The sequence below is a fragment of the Nomascus leucogenys genome, chromosome 2 (genome assembly GCF_006542625.1).
Source record: "Nomascus leucogenys isolate Asia chromosome 2, Asia_NLE_v1, whole genome shotgun sequence".
Taxonomy (NCBI): Eukaryota; Metazoa; Chordata; class Mammalia; order Primates; family Hylobatidae; genus Nomascus; species Nomascus leucogenys.
The window spans coordinates 89,286,180-89,311,017 of record NC_044382.1 but is presented as its reverse complement, the minus strand read 5'-3'; the positions used below and the strand labels follow the sequence as shown (position 1 = coordinate 89,311,017).

The following is a 24,838-nucleotide window of genomic DNA, read 5'->3' as shown; positions in this document are numbered from 1 at the left end:
TCTGAACACAAACCATATTTATTTATTTATTTTTTATCCTCGCCAAGCTGGCCAGCACGCACTGCCCAAGCTGGCAAGGCTCACACACCACATTTACAGATTAAGTTTGACTTTGTAGTGCCCCAAAACAATTATTATAGTAGTATTTGAAGATCACTGATCACAGATCACCATAATAAATATAATAATTTTAAAATTTGAAATATTGCAAGAATTCCCAAAATGTGACAGACACAAAGTGAACCCATGCTATTGAAAAATACGGCACCAACAGACTCGCTCAATACAAGGTTGCTACAAACCTTCAATTTGTAAAAAAAAAAAAAAAAAAAAAAGAAAAAAGGATCATCTGCAAACCACAATAAAGTGAAATACAATAAAACAAGGGATGCTTGTACAATGGCATGTATCCACCACTACAATATCATACGGAATCACAGTGTTGCTGCTCCAAATCTCTGTGCTCCCTCTATTTATCCCAACCTCCTTCCCCGTGCAACCTGTGGCTGTTCTCCAGCTACCATAGCAGAGTTGATTAGTTGGAACATAAATTTATGCCTTGCAAAGCCCAACATTTAATATCTGGTTCTTTACAGAAAAAGTTTTCTGACCACCAAGATATGGAAAGAACCTAAGCGCCATCAGCGGGTAAATGGATAAAGAAAATGTGGTACAGATACACAATGGAGTACTATTCAGCCTTAAAAAAGAAAATTCTGTCATCTTCGACAAATGAAGAAACCTGGAGGACAGTATGCTAAGTGAAATAAGCCAGGTACGGAAAGAAAAATACTGCATAGTCTCACATGTGGAATATCAAAAAGCAGAGCTCTAGGAGTAGAAAGTAGAATAGTGGTTACCAGAGGCTAGGGATGCAGCCAGGGCAATTGGATGGGAGGGGGATATGTCAGTCAAAGGGTACAAAGTTCCAGTTAGACAGGAGGAATAAGTTCCCGAGATCTATTGCACAGCATGGTGACTATAGTTAGTAACTCCAGGCATGCTGGCTCACAACTGTAACTCCAACACTTTGGGAGGCTGAGGCGGAAGGACTGCTTAAGCTCAGGAGTTCGAGACCAGCCTGGGCAATGAAGCAAGACCTTGTCTCTACTACTAAAACTAACAATAATAATAACCCGGGCATGGTGGTGTGTACCTGTAGTCCCCGCTACTCAGGAGGCTGAGGCAGGAGGATCACTTGAGCCCAGGAGGTCAAGGCTGCAGTGAGCCATGATTGCACCACTGCACTCCAGCCTGGGTGACAGAGCGAGACTCTGTCTCAATAATAATAATAGTGTATTATATATTTTGAAATTCTTAAATGAGTAGATTTTAAATGTTCTCATTACAAAGAAATGATAAGTATGTGAGGTGATGGATATATTAATTAGCCTGACTTAATCATTCTACCATGTATACAAGTATCGTAACATCACATTGTACCTCCCAAATATGCAATTATTATTTGTAAATTAAAAAACAAAGTTTGCTATTTGCTGACCCCTGGACTAGACAATCATTAAGTTTCCTTCCAGTTTCCAAAAGTGACTACCAGAATTGACTTACCATTAAAGACAATGTACCATATGTCCACACAAAAACTTGTACACAAATGGTCACAGTAGCATTATTCACTATACCCAAAAGATGGAAACAACTCAAATGTCCATCAACCAATGAGTGGATAAACAAAATGTGGTGTTTCATGCAATTCCTTTTTTGGCCATAAAAAGGAATGAAGTATTGAAACATGCTACAAGATGGATGAATCTTAAAAACACTATGATAAGTGGAAGAAGCCAGACATAAGAGGGTATATACTCGATGATTCCATCTATATGAAACGTCCAGAATAGGCAAATTCATAGAGATAGAAAGTAGAAGAATAGCGGTTGTGGGTGTTAAAGGGTGGGGGATGGGGAAGTATTTCTTTTTGTAAGGTGAAGATGTTTTAAAATTAATCGTGATAATTGTTGCACAAGTCTGTGAATAAGCGAAAATTAAATAAATAAGCTAAAACCACTGAATTATACTCTTTAAATGAGTAAATTGTATATTAATAGTATGCAAATTATACATCAGTAAGGATTTTTTTTAATTTATTACTTTTTTTTAAGGCTCTGACTGTTGCCCAGGCTGGCATGTTCTTGGCTCACTGCAGCCTCTCCGGCTGAAGTGATTCTCCTACCTCAGTCTCCTCCTGAGTGGCTGGGTCCACAGGTATGTGCCACCACCATACCCAGCTAATTTATTTGTATTTTTTGTAGAGATAAGGCCTCCCTGTGTTGCCCAGGCTGATCCAAACTCCAGGGCTCAAGCGATCCTCCTGCCTTTCGAAGTGTTCAGATTACAGGCGTAAACCACCACGCCCGGCCACGATGGAACTTTTCACTATACATCCTATTGTGCCTTTTGAACTTTTTTATGTTGAGAGTGTGAGTGTGAGTGTGTGTGTGTGTGTGTGTGTGTATGTGTTTAAGTAAGGGGAAAAAATGACATATAACGGAAGAATCTGGTTAAGAATTAGTTTTATCAATAACTCGGTAATGAGAAGACATTTTTGTTTGTTTTTGTTTTGAGACAGAGTCCCTCTCTGTTGCCCAGGCTGGAGTGCAGTGGCAGGATCTCGGCTCACTGCAAGCTCTGCCTCCCAGGTTCACGCCATTCTGCTGCCTCAGCCTCCGGAGTAGCTGAGACTACAGGCGCCGCCACCACGCCCAGCTAATTATTTTGTATTTTTAGTAGAGACGAGGTTTCACTGTGTTAGCCAGGCTGGTCTTAATCTCCTGACCTCGTGATCCGCCCACCTCGGCCTCCCAAAGTGCTGGGATTACAGGCGTGAGTCACCGCGCCCGGCCCGTAAATTCGTTTTTTAAAAAATGGCATTTGTCAGGAATTGGACATTTTCCACTTGTGCACACATTTTATTCCAAGATTTTGTAAACCTTGCATCGATTCAGAAGAGAATCTGGATTTATACAGCCTGTGAGTGAGAATGGTGTAAGTCTTGAGTGTGAGCTTTGTCCCAGATTTGTTTAGATTCTTAGGAAAACTAGGCATTAAAAGGATTTATACTGAGAAGTAAAGAGCCCAAGGGTTAAAAAAGGAAAACTCTGGTCTGAAGAAAATGTTCTATGGAGGATTAGCACAGGTCTTAAAAAAGAGAGAGAAAAAAAAGTTCACATCCTTTGATCCAGTAATTTCAGTTATAAGAATCATGTCCAGGATAAAAACAAACCAAAAACATAACTGAGGAAGAGCAATGCAAAAATGTTCATTACAGAATAAATTCTAACAAAACAAAACAGGAAACGACTGATTAACGTTCAACATTAGGAGACTGGTGAATTACAATATAATTGTATACAATATAATTGTATAAAACAATTCAGTCATTCAAAATTACGTTTATAAAACCCTTGGTGACATGGGATAGTATAAGATGCAGGATTTTAAAAATTATGTTTACCATGACCTTAACTCTATTTTTAAGAGTCAGGGTTGTTAGAAAATACCAGAAAGTTAGTAGTGGTGCCTGTGGGTATCAGCATTTGGAGGATTTTTTTTTTCCTACTTCCCTATACTAATATACTTTATAAATGTTCTATAATGGCATTTATCAGGACCTGGACATTTTTCGCTTACACACACATTTTATTCCAAGATTCTGTAAACCGTGCATCGATTCAGAAGAGAACCTGTATTTATACAGCCTGCTAGTCAGAATGGTGAAAGCGTGTATTATTTTTACGATTAGGGAAAAAAATCTAAACTGAAGAAAGAACGCGTCACTGAGGTTTTCTCATGCCACTACTTAAGTTTACAGAAAAGATATTGTAACCTTCAAGAGCGGAACTGTTGTCCTGCGAGTTGAAGCACCTGATTCCAAGGGGAAACAAGTGAGCCGCACTCTGCCAACTTTCCAGGCCGCGCGCTCAGCAGCGGGACTAGGCCGGGCCCGGCCCTCAGTCCGCATTCGCAAGCCTTCCCCAGCTTTCAAAGAGGAACCGACTGACCCAGACCGCCCCCATGCAGTCGGCTGAAATTAAGGATTAGGGAAACGTCACATTCCTTTTTTTCCAACCAAGACCTCAAAAGACACTGACCCTGCCATTCTCCACCTCCCCTAACGCCTGTCCCTTAGCGCCCACCCGGAAAACCAAGGTCCTCGCCAGGAGATCGCGGGCGCGCCCCGAGTGCGGAGCGAACTCCAAGCCCAGCCGCCCGATTCTGCGCCGCGCGCTCCCAGGTTCCTAGCAAGGAAGACCGCGGGAGTCCGCAAAGGGAGGGTGCCGCCGGAGCCTCTCAAAGCGCCCCACCTCCAGGCAGAGGCCGCGCGCTCGGCGCTTACCTGGGCCTCCAGCGGATGCTGCCATGGTGACGACGCCCGCCGTCCGCGCAGGCGCCCAGCGGCTGGCGCCCCTGCTAACCGGGCACTGGTGGCAGGGAAATTCGACTCCACAAACCACAGGCCTCGGCGGGGGAAGAGCCAGGCGGGCGCCAGAGAAGCGCAACCAAATGGAGCCGCGGCACGCAGGCGCAAAGGCTGGCGTTCGAGGTTCGCTTACGCGCCGCTCCGCCGTGCAGGTGTCGGCGAAGCGCTCATCGAAAGGTTTCGGAAGCCGGTGGTAGCTCTGAAGATAACGCTGCGTTAGGGAATACTGCGGCGGAGGATGGAACTCCAATTGAAAGCAGTTGCTGGAGTGGAGGACGAATTTCAAAAGTTGGATATATTTTCTTTTAAATGTTAGTAATATCCTAAAAGGGTGTGGAATCATTGCTGATAAAAATTAGTGTTTCTGGCCGGGCACGGTGGCTCACGCCTGTACTCCCAGCACTTCGGGAGGCCGAGGTGGGCGGATCACTTGAGGTCAGGAATTCGAGACCATCCTGGCCAACACGATTAAAACCCGTCCTTACTGAAAATTTAAAAAATTATCCGGGCGTGGTGGCGCGCGCCTGTAATCCTAGCTACTCGGGAGGCTGAGGCACAAGAATAGCTTGAACCGGAGAGGTGGAGGTTACAGAGAGCCGAGATCGCATCACTGCGCTCCAGTCTGTGCGATAGAGCTAGACTCTGTCAAAAAAAAAAAAGTTTTTGTACAAAGTTACCGAGCTGATAACTTGAAGTTTTCTCTCCCCTTCTGTCTCTCTACCAGTGGTGTTCACTCAGAAAACACTCAGCAACTGGATTCTCCCATCCACTGTCTTTCTAGCCCTCCTTAACTCATTACTTTCTGAAGCCAAACTAGTGATCAGAATCAGCAACAAAGCTCTGCCATTTTTGGCTTCGGTGACCGAAAAACTCAATCTGCCAGTGGTAGGGTTAGGATAACTATCATCACCTGACACATAATACAAAGGGGAGCTATTCTTGCCCAGCCTTTCAGGTAAAATATTTTTCATCACTCCAAAGCAATCACTCTCCATTTACCCCCTTCCTACCCCCAGGCAACAACTCATCTACTTTGTCTCATGAATTTGCCTGTTCGGGAATTTCATGTAAATAGAATCACAGACTGTATGTATGATCTTTGTATCTGGCTTCTTTCACTTCGCATGTTGTCAAAATTCATCCATGTTTTAGCATGTATCAGTACTTCCTTCCTTCTTATGTTGGAATAAATTCCAGTTTGTATATACCACATTTTATGTGTGTCCATTCAACGGTTGATGGACATACGGGTTGTTTCTACATTTTGTCTTTTATGAATGCTGCTGCCATGAACATTCATGGACAAGTTTTGTGTGGACGTATATGAACACATTTCTGTGTACATATCTGTGTACATACCTAGGAGTGGAACTACTTGTTCATATAGTAACTGTTTAACTGTGTGAGGAACTGCCAGTTTTGCAAAGCAGCTGTACCATCTTTCATTCCCACCAGCAATGTATGAAGATTCCAATTTCCCCACATCCTTACCAGTACTTGTTATTATGTGTTTTTTAAATTACAGCCATCCTAGTAGATATGAAGTACTACCTCATTATCTTGATTTGCATTTCCCTACTAACTAATAATGTTGAGCATATTTTCAGGTGCTTATCAGTCATTTATATATTTCCTTTGGAGAAATGTCTTCTCAAATCCTGTGCTCATTTCAATTGTGAGAATTCTTTATATAGTCTCAATACAAGTCCCTTAACAGATAATTTGCAAATATTTGCAATATTTTCTCCCATCGTGCAGATTGTCTTTTCACTTTCTTGATGGCATTGATTGCAGTACAAGTCTTTTTTAAAAAAACTTTATTTTCCTTTTTTTTTTTTAGATGAAGTCTCACTCTATTGCCCCAGGCTGGAGTGCAGTGGCACGATCTCAGCTCACTGTAACCTCCACCTCCCAGGTTCAAGCGATTCTCCTGCCTCAGCCTCCTGAGTAGCTGGGATTACAAGCATGCACCACCACGCCTGGCTAATTTTTGTATTTTTAGTAGAGACAGGGTTTCACCATGTTGGCCAGGCTGGTCTCCAGCTTCTGACCTCAAGTGATCCACCCGCCTCAGCCTCCCACAGTGCTGGGATTCCAGGCATGAGCCACTGTGCCTAGCTTTTTTTTTTTTTTTTAACATTTAACCTCAGGGGTCCAAGTGCCGATTTGTTGCATAGGTAAACTTTTTCATAGGGGTTTGTTGTACAGGTTATTTCATCACCCAGGTATTAATCCTAGTACCCATTCATTGTTTCTCCTGATCCTCTCCCTCCTCCCACCCTCCACCCTCCACCCTCCACCCTCCACCCTCCAAAAGTCCCAGTGTGTTGTTCTGTGTCCATGTGTCTCATCATTTAGCTCCCACTTATAAGAGCATGCAGTATTTGGTTTTCTGTTCCTGCATCAGTTTGCTAAGTTTTTATGACATATTGGTCACAATATTACCACAATATTTTCATATATTTTACAATAACCGACTCAATTAAAATTCCTCTTCACGGTCCTTATTTTTAGATCTGCATATTGAAGTGTGAGGCATGAAAGGATATTCTGATATTTGCTTTAAAATGCTCCAGCAAAGAAATCAAGGGATGGATGAAGCAAAAGAGGCAAGTCTTGATAGTGTTGACTCAGAGGATTGTTGTAGGCTGGGTATATGGATTTTCTGAGTTTTTGGAAATTTTATGGTAAAAATAAGTCTAATTACCTTTTTGGCACAAAACAAGGGTTTTGTAAGTTAAGGGTACATGCTGCACTGGGGAAATAATATAACAATTAGACTGTGAAACACAGGCCCCAATTTGAGTCTGGGGCTGCTTTTAGTGACATCTAAACAGGAATAAAGGCAGGCATGGTGGCTCACACGTGTAATCCCAGCACTTTGGGAGGCTGAGGCAGGAGGAGGCCAGGACTTTGAGACCAGCCTGGGCAACATAGTGAGACCCATCTCTACAAAAAAACAAAAACGAGCCAGGTGTGTCGGCATGTGCCTGTAGTATCAGCTAATCAGGAGGCTAAGGTGGGAGGATTGCTTGAGCCCAGGTCAAGGCTGCAGTGAGCCATGATCACACCACTGCACTCCACCTGGGCCACAGAGACTCTGTCTCAAAATTAAAACAAAGCACTGCATGAATACAGCTTACCTCATTTTGAGAGTCCTAATAGCTAGAAAGTTTTCCCATAAATTCCAATTTAGTTTCTAGCTGTGTGACTTTGGACAGATTACTCTCTCTCTGAACTTGGTATCTAGTCTATGAAATGCAATAATCACAGGGGAACTGGGTGCAGTGGCACGCACTTATAGGCTCAGCTACCCAGGAGGCTGAGGCACGAGGATGGGTTAAGAGCATAAATTCAAGGCTGTAGTGTGCCATGACTGTGCCTGTGAATAATCACTGCACTCTAGGCCTGGGCAATACAATGAGACCCTGTCTCATAAATAAATAAATAAATAAATTTAAAAGTGAGTTACAGGGTAACATTCCTTGTTCTGAAGTTTGTCTGATAGCAAAATAACCACTCCAGCTTTGTCCCCTTTTCTTCTTTTTAGTGTTTGCACGGAATATCTTTTTCCATCCTTGTACTTTTTAACCTGCATGTACCATTGTATCATAAGTGGCTTGTATAGATAGCATATAAGTTAGGTTTAAAAAAAATCCATCTGGCCAGGCACGGCGGCTCATGCCTGTAATTCCAGTCCTTTGGGAGGCCAAGACAGGCAGATCAGTTGAGGACATGAGTTCAAGACCATCCTGGGCAAAATGGTGAAACCCCATCTCTAATAAAAACAAAGAAAAAATTAGCCAGGCGTGGACATTCCTGTAATCCCAGCTACTCAGGAGGCTGAGGAAGGAGAATCACTTGAACCTGGGAGGTGGAGGTTGCAGTGAGCCGGGATTGTGCCACTGCACTCCAGCCTAGGTGACAGAATAAATGAGACTCAATTAAAAAAAAAAAAATCCAATCTATGTGTTTTAATTGCCATATTTAGACCATTTACATTTAATGTAATTGTTATTTATTTTTATTTTTAGAGACAGAGTCTTGCTTAGTGGCCCAGGCTGGAGTACAGCAGTATGATCACAGCTCACTGCAGCCTCAAACTACTGGGCTCAAATGATCCTCCCACCTTAGCCTCCTGAGTAGCCAGGACTATAGGCATGCACTACCATGGTTGGCTAATTCTTTTATTTTAAATTTTATGTAGATACAGGGCCTCACTACATTGCCCAGTCTGATCTTGAACTCCTGGCCTCAAGTGATCTTCCTGCTTCAGCCTCCTAAAGTGTTGGGATTATGGGCATTAGCCACCACACCTGGCCTACTGTAATTTTTGATACAGCTGGATTTAGATCTACCATTTTATCATTAATTTTTCTTGTTGGTCCCTTATTTCTTTTACACTTGTTTTCCTTGCTGGCTTTATTTTGAATTATTTTTCCAAATTCCACTTTATATGTTGGCTCTTTAAACATATCTCCTTGCATAGTTTTTTAAAATGGTTGCTCTAGAGATGATCATTACATACCAAACTTTTTGTAACCTACTTATAATGTTTTACCACTTTAAGTGAAATTTAGAAACCTTACCATATAGGTTCTTTCACTGTCCCCTTGGTTAGGATGCTGTTTTCATCTGTATTACCTCTATATGCATTGAAAATCCCATCGGATGATGTTATAATTTTTTTATTTCAGCAGTTACATGTATTTTAACAAACATATAAGTCTATTTGGTTTATCCAGAGATTTGCCATTTCGGTTGCTCTTCCTTCTTTGCAGTCATTTTCCTTCCCCATGAACTTCCTTTAGCATTTCTGTTAAAGGAGGACTACTAGCAATGAATTATTTTAGCTTTCCTTCTTCTGACAATGTCTTTATTTCGGCCAGGTGTGGTGGCTCATGCCTCTAATCCCAGCACTTTGGGAGGCTGAAGCAGGCAGATCACCTGAGGTCAGGAGTTCGAGACCATCCTGACCTACATGGTGAAACTCGTCTCTACTACAAATACAAAAAAATTAGCCGGGTGTGGTACCACGCACCTGTAATCCCAGCTACTCCTCAGGAGGCTCAGACAGGAGAACTGCTTGAACTGGGAGGCGGAGGTTGCAGTGAGCTGAGATCGCACCACTGCACTCAAGCCTGGGCAACAGAGTGAGACTCCATCTCATTAAAAAAAAAAAAAAAGTAAAGAAAAAAGAAAAAAAAGAAAATGTCTTTATTTCATTTTCTCTCCTAAAGAATATATTTGCTGGATAAAGGATTCTGTGTTGACAGTTTTGTTGTTTTTTTAAAGGACTTTATAAATGTTGCTCCATGGTTTCTGATGAGAAATCTGCCATCACTGAAATCTTTGGTTCTCCTATATACAAAGTGTTGTTTTCTTCCAGTTGCTTTCAAAGTATTTTCTTTACACGTGGTTTCCTCACTTTGATTATGATGTGCCTGGGTGTGGTTTTCCTTTTTGGGATTTGCTGTGCCGGTAGACCAGCTTTAAATAGAATGCTATGTAAATATATGTGAATATTTGTTTTTTGCCAAATGTTTGGAAGTTTTCAGCTATTATTTCTTCAGATATTTTTTTCTTCCAATTGTTCTTTTTGGACTCCTAAGACATGAATATTAGAGTTTCATATTGTCCCACAGATCCCCAAAGGTCTTCTCATTTTTTTCACTTTTTTCTCTGTCATTCAGACTAGATAATTTTTGCTCATATATCTTCAAATTTACTGACTCTTCCCTCAGTCATCTTCATTCTGTTGTTGCAACCTTCCAGTAAATTTTATTATTGTATTTTCAGTTCTACAATTTCCACTTGTTTCTTTTTATAGCTTCTATGCTGAGACTTTTAACTTTCCATTTATTTCAACAGTGTTTACCTTTATATATTTCCTTTGGAGAAATGTCTTCTTTACTTTGTGTAGCATGATTAAAATAACTAGTTTAACGGCCATGTGTGCTGGCTCATGCCTGTAATCCCAGCACTTTGGGAGGCCCAGGCAGGCAGATCACTTGAGGTCAGGAGGTTGAGACCAGCCTGGCTAACATGGTGAAACTCTGTCTCTATTAAAAATACAAAAAATTATCTGGGCATGGTGGTACACACCTGTAGTCACAGCTACTCAGGAGGCTGAGGCAGGAGAATCACTTGCACCCTGGGGATGGAGGTTGCAGTGAGCCAAGACTGTACCACTGCACTCCGGCCTGGGTGATAGAGACTGTCTGAAAAATAAATAAATAAAATAAAATAACTACTTTTAAGTCTTTTTCTGATAATTCTGACATTTAGGGAACCTTAGAGTTGGCTCTTGTTCATTGTCTTTTCCCTAGAGAGTTGCTTAGGTTTCATTAGTTCTTTGTCAAATAATTTTGGATTGTTTCTGGGATATATTTGGAATATTATGATATTCTCTATCCTGTTTAAATCTTCATAAGAATGTTTTTGTTTTGTTTTGTTTTAGCAGCCCATCAATCCAGTCAAGTTTCAGAGCACACATCCTGGCCACTTTTTTTGGTGGCTGTGGTTCCAGTGTTAGTTTTCACTGCCTTTGTTAAGCTGTTCTTTGCCCCAATTGTGCACCATCTAGTGGCCAATCTGAAACTTGGACAGTGGCCTACACTGTAATTCAGCATTCAGAACCTTTGCTCAGCTGCTTCTGGTTAGTTTCACACATACACAGCTTGGGAGATGATCCCAGGATTTTATTGACAGATTTAAGGGTTCCTTTTCTTCAGTTCCCTCCTATTTGTGATCCTACCTATACTCTGGTTTCTAGAACCCCATTCTTGGTTTTTGGCTAGAAAGTCAGGGCTTTAGCCTCCCCATTGCCAGTATTCTGCCCTGCAATGTCTGCCACTAGCGCACCAGGGGGAAGAGAAGAGTGATACCTCTTTACTGCTGCGGGATTGATGTAGAGCAAGGAAAAGTCCAGAAGGTTCCAAGTCATTACCCATGGTTCTACTGGTGGGGCGGTGGGTCTTACTGCATCTTTCCTGAGGCTCTCTTAGAATACTGCAATTAAATTAAAAAGGCTTTTGTCCCATAGCCTCCAACCTCCTTTCTGGTCCTCTGACTAGAAAGAGCAAATTGTTCCTTGGACTCTTTTTCTCTCTGTCAGCTAGCACTTCCAGTTTTCCTGTTAAATGTCTTTTTTCTTTTTCCCTTTTTTTGAGACAAGGTTTTGCTCTGTTGCACGATCACAGCTCACTGGAGCCTCAACCTCCTGGGCTCAAGTGATCCTCCCACCTCAGCCCCCATGAAGCTGGGACCACAAGTATGAGCCACCACACCTGGCAAAATTGTTTTAATTTTGTAGAGACAGTGTCTCCCTGTGTTGCTCACTCTGGTCTCAACCTGAGCTCAAGAGATTCTCCTGCCTTGGCCTCCCAAAGTGCTGGATTACAGGTGTGAGCCACTGCACCTGGCCTTGTTATGTGTCTATGTGTGGATTTTCTAGTTTATTCTGTTTGGGATTTGTCTGGCTTCTGGAACGTGTGGGGTCATGTCTTTCATCAGTTTTTAAAATTCTGCATTCTATCTAAGTATTTGCTCTGTCCTATTCTTGCCTCTCCTCTCACAGCTAATGAAGCACGTTAGAATTTTTCACTGTATTCTCTACAGGTCTTCTGTTTTTTTCCAGCTGTTTCTCCCATGGTGCACTGTGAATAGTTTCTCCTGAGTTATCTTCCAGTTTATAAACTACCCCTGATTGGCTGCATTCTATTACATCTATTTACTGAGTTGTAAAGTGCAGTTTTTATGTACATTCTTGCAATGTTTATATTCAGTTGTTTTCCAGATTAGCTCTACAACTTTTTATCATATAGTTTCCCATTTCCTGCAAGTACATTCACACACCTGACTTTATTTCCTTAAACAAAGAAAACAAATCTAATACCTACATCTGTGAGTTTGTTTTCATTGCTTCAAGTAATTCTTGCCTCTGGAAGCTAGTTTCCTTATATGGCTACTTGTTTTTTACTCTGTGTTACTAGACATATTTCAAAAGTAATTTGAGGCCTACAATGAAATTACTTTTCCATGGAAAGTATTTACATTTTATTTTCTCTGTCACCTGGAGGCATTACTAGTGTGGGAACACCTTAAAGGAAGTTCAATGCTTAAGATTCTTTAGATCACTGGGGCAATTCTAAACTTGCGTGTTCTTTTACATTGGTTCTTCCACCTCTGATTCATTATCATCCTAAAGGTGAAACTATGTGGGGGTCTCAGCCTATTGTGTGGAGGGTCTGTTAGGTTCATCACCTTATATGGACCCTGAACTTTAATTTCTGTCCCCCTCACTCATAAGGTTGTCAGAGTAAGGGTCCATGCTCACTTCTCTTATTCTCTTTACTTTTGGACTTGGCATTCCTTATTGTCTGAAAAATCTCTTTGATGTTTTAAGATTATTCTTGTATTTTAATCAGGAATTGTTTTCAACAGGAACATGATGTAAATATCCTAGTATGCAATTTTCAGAAACAAGTAGTTTCCCACAATTGAACCTTTGTTCCTACACGGCCAAATCCTCTTTCTCTTGGCATGCTCTGCACTTAAGCACGTGCTACTTGTGGCATGGAATCCATAAATGCTGATAAAGAACTATGCCTAATTCTGTCAGAACAATTAATCATTTTTAGAAATTTTTGCTCAGAAACCTGGTAAAGTGCTCTGCATGTAGCAAGTATACAAACACACAAAGTTTGTTGAATAGCTGCATAAAACAAACGGGCTAGATTTTACTTCATATTTCAAAATTCAGAGAAAGAGAGTAGTATTAAAAGACATAAGCCAAAAATAGATCATTGCAGACTGAGTACAAAGAACCATTCTATTTCTTCACTCTTAAAAAATTAAAATTTCAAATTAAGTACCAATGACCAAATAAGTAACAAACACATTAAGAAACATACTATATATCTACAAAGAATACTTCAAAATGTGCCTCCAAACTTCAGGCACATAATTCCAATTTTTATTGAATGTAGAGATTTTATGAAAACAAATCCAAAGCTATCCCATCATGGAACAGCCCTTTACCATTTGGTCATTTTAAGACTGTGCAATTACTTACACGGCAGAATACACACACTATATTAAGAAAACATAAATTGGGTTTGATATGCAATTGTTTTCACCTTACACCATTTCAATAAATTTCACAAATTATAACAGGTTGCCATTTTATTGAGTATCTGCAACACTTTACATTGTTCAGGAAGTAGCTACTTCCAGAAGCCTGATATTCTCCTCCAAATTGTCTTTGGCTAGTACTACAGATGTGATTCAGTCCAAACTATATGCCCAAACTGATTAAAATTCTCGGTCTCTCCTAGCTTGAGACCTCAGATCCTGAGTTATAACTTTGACTTGATCTTCAAGTTGAGATGCTTCATAAATATTTTTCTTAAAACAGGGCTATTTAACATAATTTCTTTTTCTTGAAATATATGAGTGTTTTTGATACAAAAACATATATTATACATGAGAATGTTTAAAGCATCAAAATAATGATTAAACTTTTTACATAACTTAAATGACATGACTACAATATGCCCCCCACTTTTTTGCTGTTTGAAGTAAAGAGGAAAGCTCTGTAACAATTTCAAATACATAGGATTTAACTTATGTTAATATCCTGTTATAAAAAATAACTACCATATAAAGAATTTAAAATATGCAAAAGTAATTAGTTCATTTAAATTTATACTTATACATTGGTGTCAATGAAAATATGCCAAGTTGCCAAGAAATTTCTAAGGATTAAAGTGGAAGTAAAAAAACCTGTTTCAGGCTTCATTTATTGCTACATAATGACTACTTCAAAGGTCATCTGGCCTGTCGTCAGTCACTCTTAGAAGTGGTAAATACAGTGGTATACTTTGGAAGGAAAGGAGGAAAAAAATAATGCATTGTGATACAAAAATATTACCTATATATAAATTATTAAAGATTTATAAAACACATTCAGAATATGTTCTTGCTATAAAAACAATGTACTTAAATATAGAAGCAAAAAGTCCTGAAGCACCCGCAATTATTTTAATATCCATTTAATCAGGAAAAACTATATATATGGATATATAATACATACATATGTAATAATTTGAGAAGAAAAAAGGCAAAATTCTGATTTTAATCCAAAAAGAGTTTATCTAATTATGGAGGTAGGTCTCCACTCCAATTATACAAATAAGTTATCAGTTTTATTCAAAGAATTATAAGTCTAAGACCTCGAAACTGGTTTTTGTGCCACTGAAATACAATTTGACAGACTTTAGAAACCAGTATTCTAACTGGCATATACATAAAGCAGATATTTCCTTCATAAGGTTACATCTGAAAAGAGCCTTCATTAAAATCATTATTGGCATAAAGAGGTATACCTAAGTGCAGATACTTTGGCTTAGCATTTAAATAACACAGTAAATGCTACAAATTTCTTAAAAGAAATCCTTGTCTTTTTAGTACTTAAATTAAGTGTAAAGCTTCAGAAGGTATGGATCTCTTAAATTTTTAGATATTTAAATATTGTGCTAATGATTTGAAAAGATCATTCCTGCCTAAAGAGCAAAGCTTATGTGTTTCAAAAATCAGACATATTTATACTTTTAGTGTTTGTGGCATTTCAGCTTTAGTGCTGGAGTTAGTTTTAACAAATTAGGTTGCAATATGTAATATGGCACATTCTTTCACTAAAAAAGATGCTCTATAATGAAAAACACTAATTCTATTTCTAATGGTAAACTAGAGTTGGAGGTCCCACCATGGATCACAGGTATCAGAGCACTATCAAGATCATTTAGATAATGCTGAGGCAGAAGTTGGCCTTCAGATCCTGCCTGAAATTCAACCTGGAAAAAAAAAACAAAAACATCTTGATAAGAAAATGAGCAATCTTGTTTAGCTCAGACTGTGAATATAAAATAAGTGAAATATTTTAAAATATCAGTTCAAGCATGTTAAATAAAATATGATATATTTATTAAAAAATTCTACATTCTCCTGTATCTTTTATGTGTCTACTACATAAATTATGATTGTTCCTCCCCATATATCATAAAGATAAAATTGCCACTATGTCATACTTTACGTTTCCTCTAAATGAACACATAAACAAATTAGAGGGATGAGGCTTTGAATAACTGCCAACATTACTTAAATTAAAAACCCCATGGTATTAAAAAAATCTACTTAAAATATTTCAAATTTGTTATTGTAATAATATTAATATTAGACTCTAACATTGGTGCAAATTACATTTTAATACATTTGGCTAAAAAAAATTTACAGTGCTTACTCAAGTAACAAATAGCGGGTGCTTCCTTGAAAAGAGGGCTTTTAATAGTGAGATAAAAACAAAACCCCTTTTCCAGTAAGAACTATGAGTCAAATATATCCTGGCTGGAGAAAAGCAAACCTTCACCATATGAACTCACCCATGTTTAGCTTAACCATTCTAACGAAGTCTCGGATTTGAAAATCTATATTGGATGTTGGAAAGAGTTACTTGGATGTCAGAAAGAGAACTTTCAGTTCAAAGAAAAACAAATTGTTTTTATATGCAAGATGATCATCACTCCTTGTTAAGAGAAATACAAATTAAAATAATACTGGGGCCAGGAGTGGTGGCTCAGGCCTATAATCTCAATACTTTGGGAGGCCAAGGCAGGAGAATTGCTTGAGCCCAGGAGTTCAAGACCAGCCTGGGAAACATAGTGAAACCCCATCTATTTAAAAAGTAATAATAATATTGATAATAATGTATTATTTTTCACCTATCAAATTGTCCAAGTTCAAAAGTTTGATCATATACTTCTTTGATAAGGATGTGGGGGAGGCCAGGTGCGGTGGTTCACACCTATAATCCCAGCACTTTGGGAGGCCACAGATCACGTGAGGTAAAGAGTTCAAGACCGGTCCAGCCAACATGGTGAAACCCCGTGTCTGCTAAAAATACAAATATTAGCAAGGTGTGGTGGCACATGCCTGTAGTCCCAGCTACTCGGGAGGCTGAGGAAGGAGAATTGCTTGAACCCAGGGGGCAGAGGCTGCAGTGAGCCAAAATCGTGCCACTGCACTCCAGCCTGGGTGGCAGAGTGAGACTCTGTCTCAAAAAAAGGATGTGGGGGAAAGAGCTCTCACAAATTGCTGGAAGAAATAAATATAAATTGATATAACCTCTATTTGGGATAATACGGTAATATCTATTGAGTATACACTCAGGCCTGGCAATTCTACTCAGAATTTTTCTTACAGATATACTTAACGCTTATGTAAAAGCAAAATATTGTGGACAACCTGAATGTCTATCAACATATATCAAATATGCACGAATAACTAGTTAAATTACGGTACATTTATATAATCAACTACTATGCCGCTGTTAAAAAAGAATGTCTGCTAGTATTAATATCTTTAAGATATATTAAAGACGCAAGGTAAAAAATGTGTAAAAGAGGGGAGATGAAAAAGGAGGACACACACTTATTTGCTTGTAGATACATAAAATCACAAAGAATACATAAGAAATGAGTAACACTGATTGCTTGGCCGGAGAGGGAGGATCAACAAAAGTATGGAGGTGAACTGATGGGTTGGATGTCAACAGTAGGAAAGATATTTCCAAGGCTGTTGCCTTATACAACACTACTGGGAACCATTTACATTGTAGTCTGGAGTTATTATCTCCAGAGTCCACCAGTTACACAGAATACATTGTGAATGCTGCTCTCTGCAAATATTCAGTGAGGTGGTCCTGTTATATATACACTTTTAGACTTTTAAGATTTTATATCATGTACATATAGAATCTAGTCAGAATAAGTAAATTTAAAAACCTACCTATAAGGCAGAGTAGTCATGGAGAAGGGTTCAGCAAACTATGGCCTGCAGGCCAAACTTGGCCCCACTGGGTAAACAAAATTTCACTGGAACATAGCCACACTTATTTGTTTACATACTGTGAATGGCTGCTTTCCCAATATAATAGTAGTGTTGAGTAGTTGTGAAAGAAACCATACTGCCTACAGTGTCCAAAATAGTTACTGTCTGTCCTTTTACAAAAACAGTTTGCTGACCCCTGTTGTGGAGACTAATACAGATAACATATGTGAAGTGTGTAGCACACATTTGATGCTCAACAAATTTTCGTTGCCTTTCATCCCAAAATAAAAGGTTGAAGAAAAACTTGATTATTTTAATATGCAATACATTCATTTCAAAAATACATCACAAAAACACGCCTCACCATATCAGTGTCAATGGAGACTCTGAGTCCAATTTTATTCATCCCATTACTCTTTAGAGTTTTCAGGTGAGGGCACAGCGCAGCACTACAAGCCATGGCTATTTCTTTTGCAAACTGATAACAAGTTGATAAAATAGATAAATCCTGGTCCTTTAGAAAGTAAAACACCTGAAATGTATTTAATTAGGAAACAAGTCATGATTAAAAGTAACTTTAAAATGCAACAATTGCTGCTTTCAAGTTTAATTAAATTCCAATGTAAAGTACCATGAAAAGCATGGTACTTTTCATAGCTAATGCTGTGAGAATTCTGTATCGATAGCTTGATCTGTACTATAAGTAGAAACATAAAACCAAAAGTTATGGTAAATATGGAAATGTCTCAGCAATTTTTGCCTAAAGTTAATCTGTAGCAAGGAAAGCCTTGTTAAATCAGTATGAGTCTATCCTGTAAAGAACATCTATATGAAGTTAGGATAAAACAAATGATGTTCCATTGTGTCTACATTCTCCATAGGTTCTATTTTGTACATGTAATAAAATCACAAAGAATGCATAAGAAATAAGTATAAGGGGGAATAAGGAGATAGACTAAGGACTTGGGAGTCTATAGTTTCATATCTTCTAATTTAAAAAAACTAAAACATGAAAAAATAACTTTCATATGTGAATGCTGATTATAAATTAATGACAAAATATCTTATTTTTCATAAAATCTGAGGAAAATGAAAATATGGTCAAGTAACATATTACAGGTACAAAGATGGCAATGCTGCCAACACAGCTGGCAGGTAGTACTACCATTTGATAGCCTGAACTAACCCTATAGAAATCCAGTTCTGGTGTATAAAAGTCTGGGGTGGAAATGTGTTATGTCTCAAAGTGTAGCATAAAAAGTATAATAAGCTATGCATAAATATTTAGAGATTGAGTATGCACAATCTCCAAAGAACAAAAATCATATTGAAACAGCATGTAAAGGGACCTTCTTTCTTAGTTACCTCGGTACACTTTACAATCTTCTCATCGGTTTCAAAATCTGCTTCCAGTTTTATTTTTTCACTTGGAAATCCTTGTAATGATATTCCATCCACTGAACTGATAACACTATGAAATAAAACATAATACAATAGAATTATTAGCACCAATGTGTTTTTTGAAATGAATTATTAGATTTGAACAAATGGAATGAGGGAAAAAATATAAAAGAAGATATGTCAATTATATACAAAATAACTAAATCTGTAGTTCACATTCATTTACCAAGATTTCTTGATTGTGTAGTAATCTATTTTGTTCATCAATAAATTGAATCTCCTTTTTCATATGCCCAATTCAGACCTGAAGTTTAAAATACCTTAGATCGTCTAATAGAAAAGCTGCCTCATGAATTCAAAAACTCTATTTTGGAATCCTTCAGCCCTCTTTTTCCCTCTTTGCTCCAGACCCCTTAGCCAATCTCAAAAAAAAGAAAGAAAATGGGTAACTGAAGAGAGGAAGGAGTGGCAGTAATAATCTGTAAGGCCTCTAATGTAAATATTATTAAATCCAGTTGTTTGTATTTATAGTGAATCAAAATAATACAGTATATATCATCCAAAGGGGATCTTTTACTTATGTGACAAAAATAGGTACCATCTGAAAGAAAAAGTGTCTTGCCTTTCTCAGCCCTGGCATCAAGCCCACACTGCTACACAACAGATGTTTCATCATCAAGCCCTCTCAAATGCACCATCCTGGCCCAAAAACCACACCACCACTTATGAGGCTAGTTAGGTACATGTTTGAAAAACAGATTGCATTCACTAATTTGAGTAAAGGCATTTAAATTGATGGTATAAGTATATATTGGTTCATAAAATATTTAATTTTATTAATAGGATGTTTTAATCCTGTACTTTCCTTCAAATCAATTATATTTTAGAATTAAAAAATTCCTACCCTTTGTTTCCTTTTTCTTCAGCATCTACCCAGCAGATATCCACGTATTCTCTCAGGTCTACTGCATCAACTTTCCCACATGTAATTTTAAAGTCTTTCTGTTCTTGTAAAGCTAGCCGCAAGCCATTCATGGTCTCTGGAGTTATTTGTACCATTAAGCCATCTAGAAATGAGACTAAGTTTCACATTTCTTTTGCCAAATACCAATGTGTATATCTAAGCCATAAAATTTGCTATCAAAATATGTTCTGTGTAAGATACAAGTTTTAAATCATTTGCTAATCATCTTACTGGTTGTTTGCCACTAGGAAATAAGACAAGTATTTTGCAAAGTTAAGAATTTTTTTTTAAGGTTAAAACAAAGATGAGAATTTCTGCTTCTGGCTATGATGAAATAACTGGTACCAGATAGCCCTGTTATGACAACCAACCCTAAGACTAGACAAAATATATGAGATAACTGTTTTTAGGTTCTGGACAATAGGCAGTGCAATACTGAGATCCCTAGAGGGAAACTGAAGAGGTTAAGCCCACGGTTATCTCCAGGCAGAGAACTCAGGTAAGCTTAGTGGGTCACCATGAGGAAATTATTCCCAGGCAGAGAGCCCTTACTCTCTGCCCTGAGCTCTCTGCCTGGGGATAATTTCTTCAAGGTGACCCACTAAGTCTACAATAGCCCTATTGGCTGAGAACTCAAGAGAAAAAGAGTTTGGTGAAGCCTAAAATCTGCAGTGAGGACACTTAAGATGGGGGCACTAGAAAACTGCATGGAAGACTTTGAAGTCTTTGGACTAGAACTGGGGACACAATAACAGAGTGAGACTAGATGAGGCTTAAACATAGCATAGTGTTACAGCATGGGGAACAGAACAGAGATAATAGAAGTCAAATAATGTTAGGGAATTTGGTCATGTGGACCAACCAAAGTGAAGTGACTTTATTAACACCTCATTAGCAAGCATTGTAGAAAAGCCAAAACGAAGCCCTTACAAAATCTATAGGCAAAATAGATTTGAAGACTGAGTACTGTCAAATTAGTGGGGACCGGTAAACACCTTAGGATTTCTACAAATCCATCTTAAGAAAGTGAAAAATCAAGTCTACACAATGTCAAGGTGATCAACCATGAAACTGCCTACTAAAACATAAACAAACCTTCTTCAGCAAAATGTACTTAGAATCTAAAGTTTCTAAAGCATATAACTATTGCAGGATCTGGCCAGCAGCCCGCTATGCAACGGGGCTCTCCCTTTGTTCCCAGGCAGATCAGCAGGTTGAGAAATAACAGACACACAGAAGATAGTGAAAGCTGGGTCCAGGGGGGTCATCGCCTTCTGGTCCCATGGTGCCAACAATGCACTGGATATACCAGCATTTATTACTAAGTTTAGTGAGGGCAGGGGTAGCTTAGTGAGGGATTTAGGGTCATTTGATTATGAGGTGAGATGGTCACATGGGGATGAAGTAATTCTTTAACATAACATCTGTATGCAGAAGTACAGTACATAGAGATAAGAATTTACAATATAGTGTGTGCATCGGTAATTTCTAACAGAGCCTTAAAACAGAAACACAGTCTTTCCATAACTTATGATTAGCAAGATATTAATCAGCAGTAACAGTTGCAGCAAAAGCTGGTTATAAACAATCCACGGAAACAGGACATGAAGCTAGACAACCGGTTAGACCAGAAATTCTCAGAAGGGAGTATGCCTTAACCCTAAAGAGGCCTAGAAGAGCCATGGCAAGATGAGGCCGTTTATAGCCCTATCTTATCCATATGGACAGGCACCCCCCAATGCGTCCGTTTATAGGCTCTCCACAAGGGTCGCATTCCATTCCCAGAGCTATGAACATCTGCTTTTCTGGGACAGGAATATTGCTGATGTGAAACCTCCCTAACTGCATGTCCATTCATAGGCTCTCTGCAGGGGGAAGCACATCAAGCGCTGTTGGCTCATTCTGGCAGTCCAACCTGGCATTGTCTTTACACAATCCTGCATACAACTTTGTATTTACAATAATCAGGAGTATTTCATCTTTTATTCCATAGCAATAGTTTCAGGGGGTCTCCCTACATATAACAATGACAAATACACAACCAAAAATTACTAGACAGGCCAGGTGTGGTGGCTCACAACTGTAATCCCAGTGCTTAGGGACGACAAGGAGGGAGGATGTCTTAAGGCCAGGAGTTCAAGACCAGCCTGGACAATACAGTGAAACCTCATCTCTACAAAAAGTTTAAAAATTAGCCAGGTGTGGTGGTGTGCACCTGCAGTCCCACCTACTCAGGAGGCTGATACAGGAGGATCACTTAGCCCAGGAGTTCAAGGCTGCCGTGAGCTATGACTGTACCACTGCACTCCAGCCTGGGCAACAGAGTGAGATCCTGTCTCAAAAAAAATAATAGAAATTACTAGACAGAAATGAGAAAATGTGACCCCTTCGGCAACTGAAGCCAACTTCAAGATGGCCAATTAAGCATATAAAAATTTCAAAACAGCTATAATAAATATATTCAAAGATAGGCTGGGTGCGGTGGCTCATGCCTGTAATCCCAGCACTTTGGGAGGCCGAGGTGGGAGGATAATGAGGTCAAGAGATCAAGACCATCCTGGCTAACATGGTGAAACCCTGTCTCTATTAAAAATACAAAAAATTAGCCGGGTGTGGTGGTAGGTGCCTGTAGTCCCAGCTACTCGGGAGGCTGAGGCAGGAGAATGGCGTGAACCCAAGAAGTGGAGCTTCCAGTGAGCCAAGATCGCACCACTGCACTGCAGCCTGGGTGAAAGAGTGAGACTCTGTCTCAAAAAAAAAAAAAAAAAAAAAAAAAAAAATATATATATATATATATATATATATACATATCTATATGTATGTATACACACACACATATATGTGTACATACACACACACATATATGTGTATATATGTATGTATATTCAAAGACCTAAAGGAAAGGCATTCAAAGAATAAAAAGCAAATATGGGCTAAATAAACATATAATAAATCTTGAGAGAAATACAAACTGGAAAAAGAAAAAGAAATTCTGGAACAGAAAAGTACAGTCTAACTAAAACTGAAACCCCAAAGGAGAGACTTAATAGTAGATTAAAGATGGCAAAAAAAAATAATTGGAGAACATAAAGAAAAATCAGTGAAAAGTATCCAATCTGAAGAACACAAAGAAAAAACATTGAAGAAAAAATGAGCAGAGCATCAAGAATCTATGGGGTGACACAAAACAATCTAACACACACACGCACATATATTTGTGTACACACACACACACTCACACACACACATACAGTGACAGAGTCCTAGAAGAAGAGAGACTGGGATCTAGGCACACATAGTTAAGCTGATAAAAACTGAAGATGAAGATGGTATCTTAAAAACAGACTGATGCCAGGAACAGTGGCTCATACATGTAATCCCAGTACTTTGGGGAGGCTGAGGAGGGAGGATCACTTGAGTCCAGAAGATTGAGACCAGCCTGGGCAACATAGAAAGACCTCATCTTTACAAATTTTTTTTTTTTAATTAGCCAAGCATGGTGGCATGTGCTTGTAGTCCCAACTACTCAGAGGCTGAGGCAGGAGGATCGCTTGAGCCCAGAAGTTCAAGCCCCAGCCTGGGCAACATAGTGAGACCTTGTCTCTACAAAACAACAACAACAAAAAAATAGCTAGGTGTGGTGGTATGTGCCTGTAGTCCTAGCTACTCAGGAGGCTGAGATGGGAGGACTGCCTGAGCCTTGGAGGTTGAGGCTGCAGTGAGCCATGATCATGCCACTGCACTCCCGCCTGGGTGAGAATGAGACCCTGGGTGAGAATGAGTCTCAAAAAAAAAAAAGAGAAAGAAAAGAAATAAGAAGAAAAATATTTGGATATCTCAAATTCCACTATCAGAATGACAGATACGGCACATAAAAATAAATCATAAAAGTTCACTTCTTAAAAGGTATTAATTGATAAACATGGATCCAGATGGGTATGCTTATGATTATTGCTTCTATTATATTAGGAGTCCCAGCCAGTAACCAAAATAAATAAATAAAAAGCATACGAATTGCAAAGAAAAAAGCAAAATTACACTATTTCAGCTACACAGAAAAGTCTAAAAGAATCTACAGATAAATTATTATAAATAAGAGTATATAATGTAGCTGGATGTAAGTTTAAAAATGCAGAGATAAATGTATTTCTTACCAGAAACAGATTACAATTATAATTTAATAAGATACCATTTACATCGGCAATAAAATCTGTAAGGTAAAGGAATAAATCAAGAAAATATATACGAGGCCTAAACCAAAAATCATAAAGTCACGTAACACAAAACAACATTTCAGTCAATGAGGGATCACATATACAACAGTAGTCCCATAAGATTATAATACAGTATTTTTTACTGTGCCTTTTCTGTGTTTAGATACACAAATGCCATCATATTATAACTGTCTACTGTATTCAGAACAGTAACATGCCGTACAGGTTTACAGACTAGGAGCAACTGGCTATACCATATAGCCTAGGTATGCACTAGGCTATCTATTTAGGTTTGTGTAAGTGCACTCTATGAAGTTTGCACAATGACAAGATTGCCTAATGAAACATTTCTCAGAATGTATCCCCATCACTAAGCAACACATAACTGTAGATTTAAAATAAGTGAGGGTCTACTATATGAATAGGAACACTGAAAATGGAAAATGTGCCAATTTTCTCAAAATTAAGCTAATGATTGAATGCAACCCCAGATAAAAATTCCCATGGACCTTTTGTAAACCTGACAAGTTGATCCTAAAACTAATATGAAAAAACCAAAGGACTTACACTGGCCACAGCACTACTGAAAAGAAGAATAAAGCATATGGGTGCCATCAACCTCCTGAGTAGCTTGGGGTACAGGTGAACGCCATCATGAAGTTTTCATTTTAATTGTTGTAATTTTGAACTCCAGAATTTATATATATTTTTTCTTATAATTTTATCATTTCTATTGCTTCACTGATATTCTGTTTGGTTAGACATCATTCTCATGCTTTCCTTTGGTTCTTTAGACATAGTTTCCTTTAGTTCTCTGAACATATTTTAAATAATTGATTTATACCCTTTGTCTTGTAAGTGTAATGTCTTTGTTTCCTTAGGGACAGTTCCTGTTACTTGCTTTTCCCTTCACGTATAGACCATATTTTCCTGTTT

At 38.7% G+C, this 24,838-nt stretch overlaps 2 protein-coding genes across 6 annotated transcripts in view; both read right to left on the bottom strand.

The window, feature by feature from the left end:
- FAM151B (family with sequence similarity 151 member B) overlaps positions 1–4,513 on the bottom strand; it is a 61,387-nt gene extending 56,874 nt beyond the window's left edge. The window contains exon 1 of the mRNA XM_003261528.3: positions 4,352–4,513. Coding sequence (XP_003261576.1) covers positions 4,352–4,376 — 25 coding nt within the window. The 5' untranslated portion in view covers positions 4,377–4,513. The remainder of the gene's footprint in view (positions 1–4,351) is intronic.
- An 8,630-nt stretch (positions 4,514–13,143) lies between these two features.
- The window catches only part of ZFYVE16 (zinc finger FYVE-type containing 16), a 74,813-nt gene continuing 63,118 nt past the window's right edge, over positions 13,144–24,838 (bottom strand). For 4 of the 5 annotated variants that reach the window (XM_003261526.3, XM_003261527.3, XM_030800712.1 and 1 more), the window contains 4 exons: positions 19,629–19,791; positions 18,689–18,794; positions 17,688–17,855; positions 13,144–15,291 (listed from right to left, as the gene is read on the bottom strand). In XM_003261526.3, coding sequence (XP_003261574.2) covers positions 15,133–15,291; positions 17,688–17,855; positions 18,689–18,794; positions 19,629–19,791 — 596 coding nt within the window. In that variant the 3' untranslated portion in view covers positions 13,144–15,132. The remainder of the gene's footprint in view (positions 15,292–17,687; positions 17,856–18,688; positions 18,795–19,628; positions 19,792–24,838) is intronic. The other variant, XM_030800725.1, reaches the window with a different exon arrangement.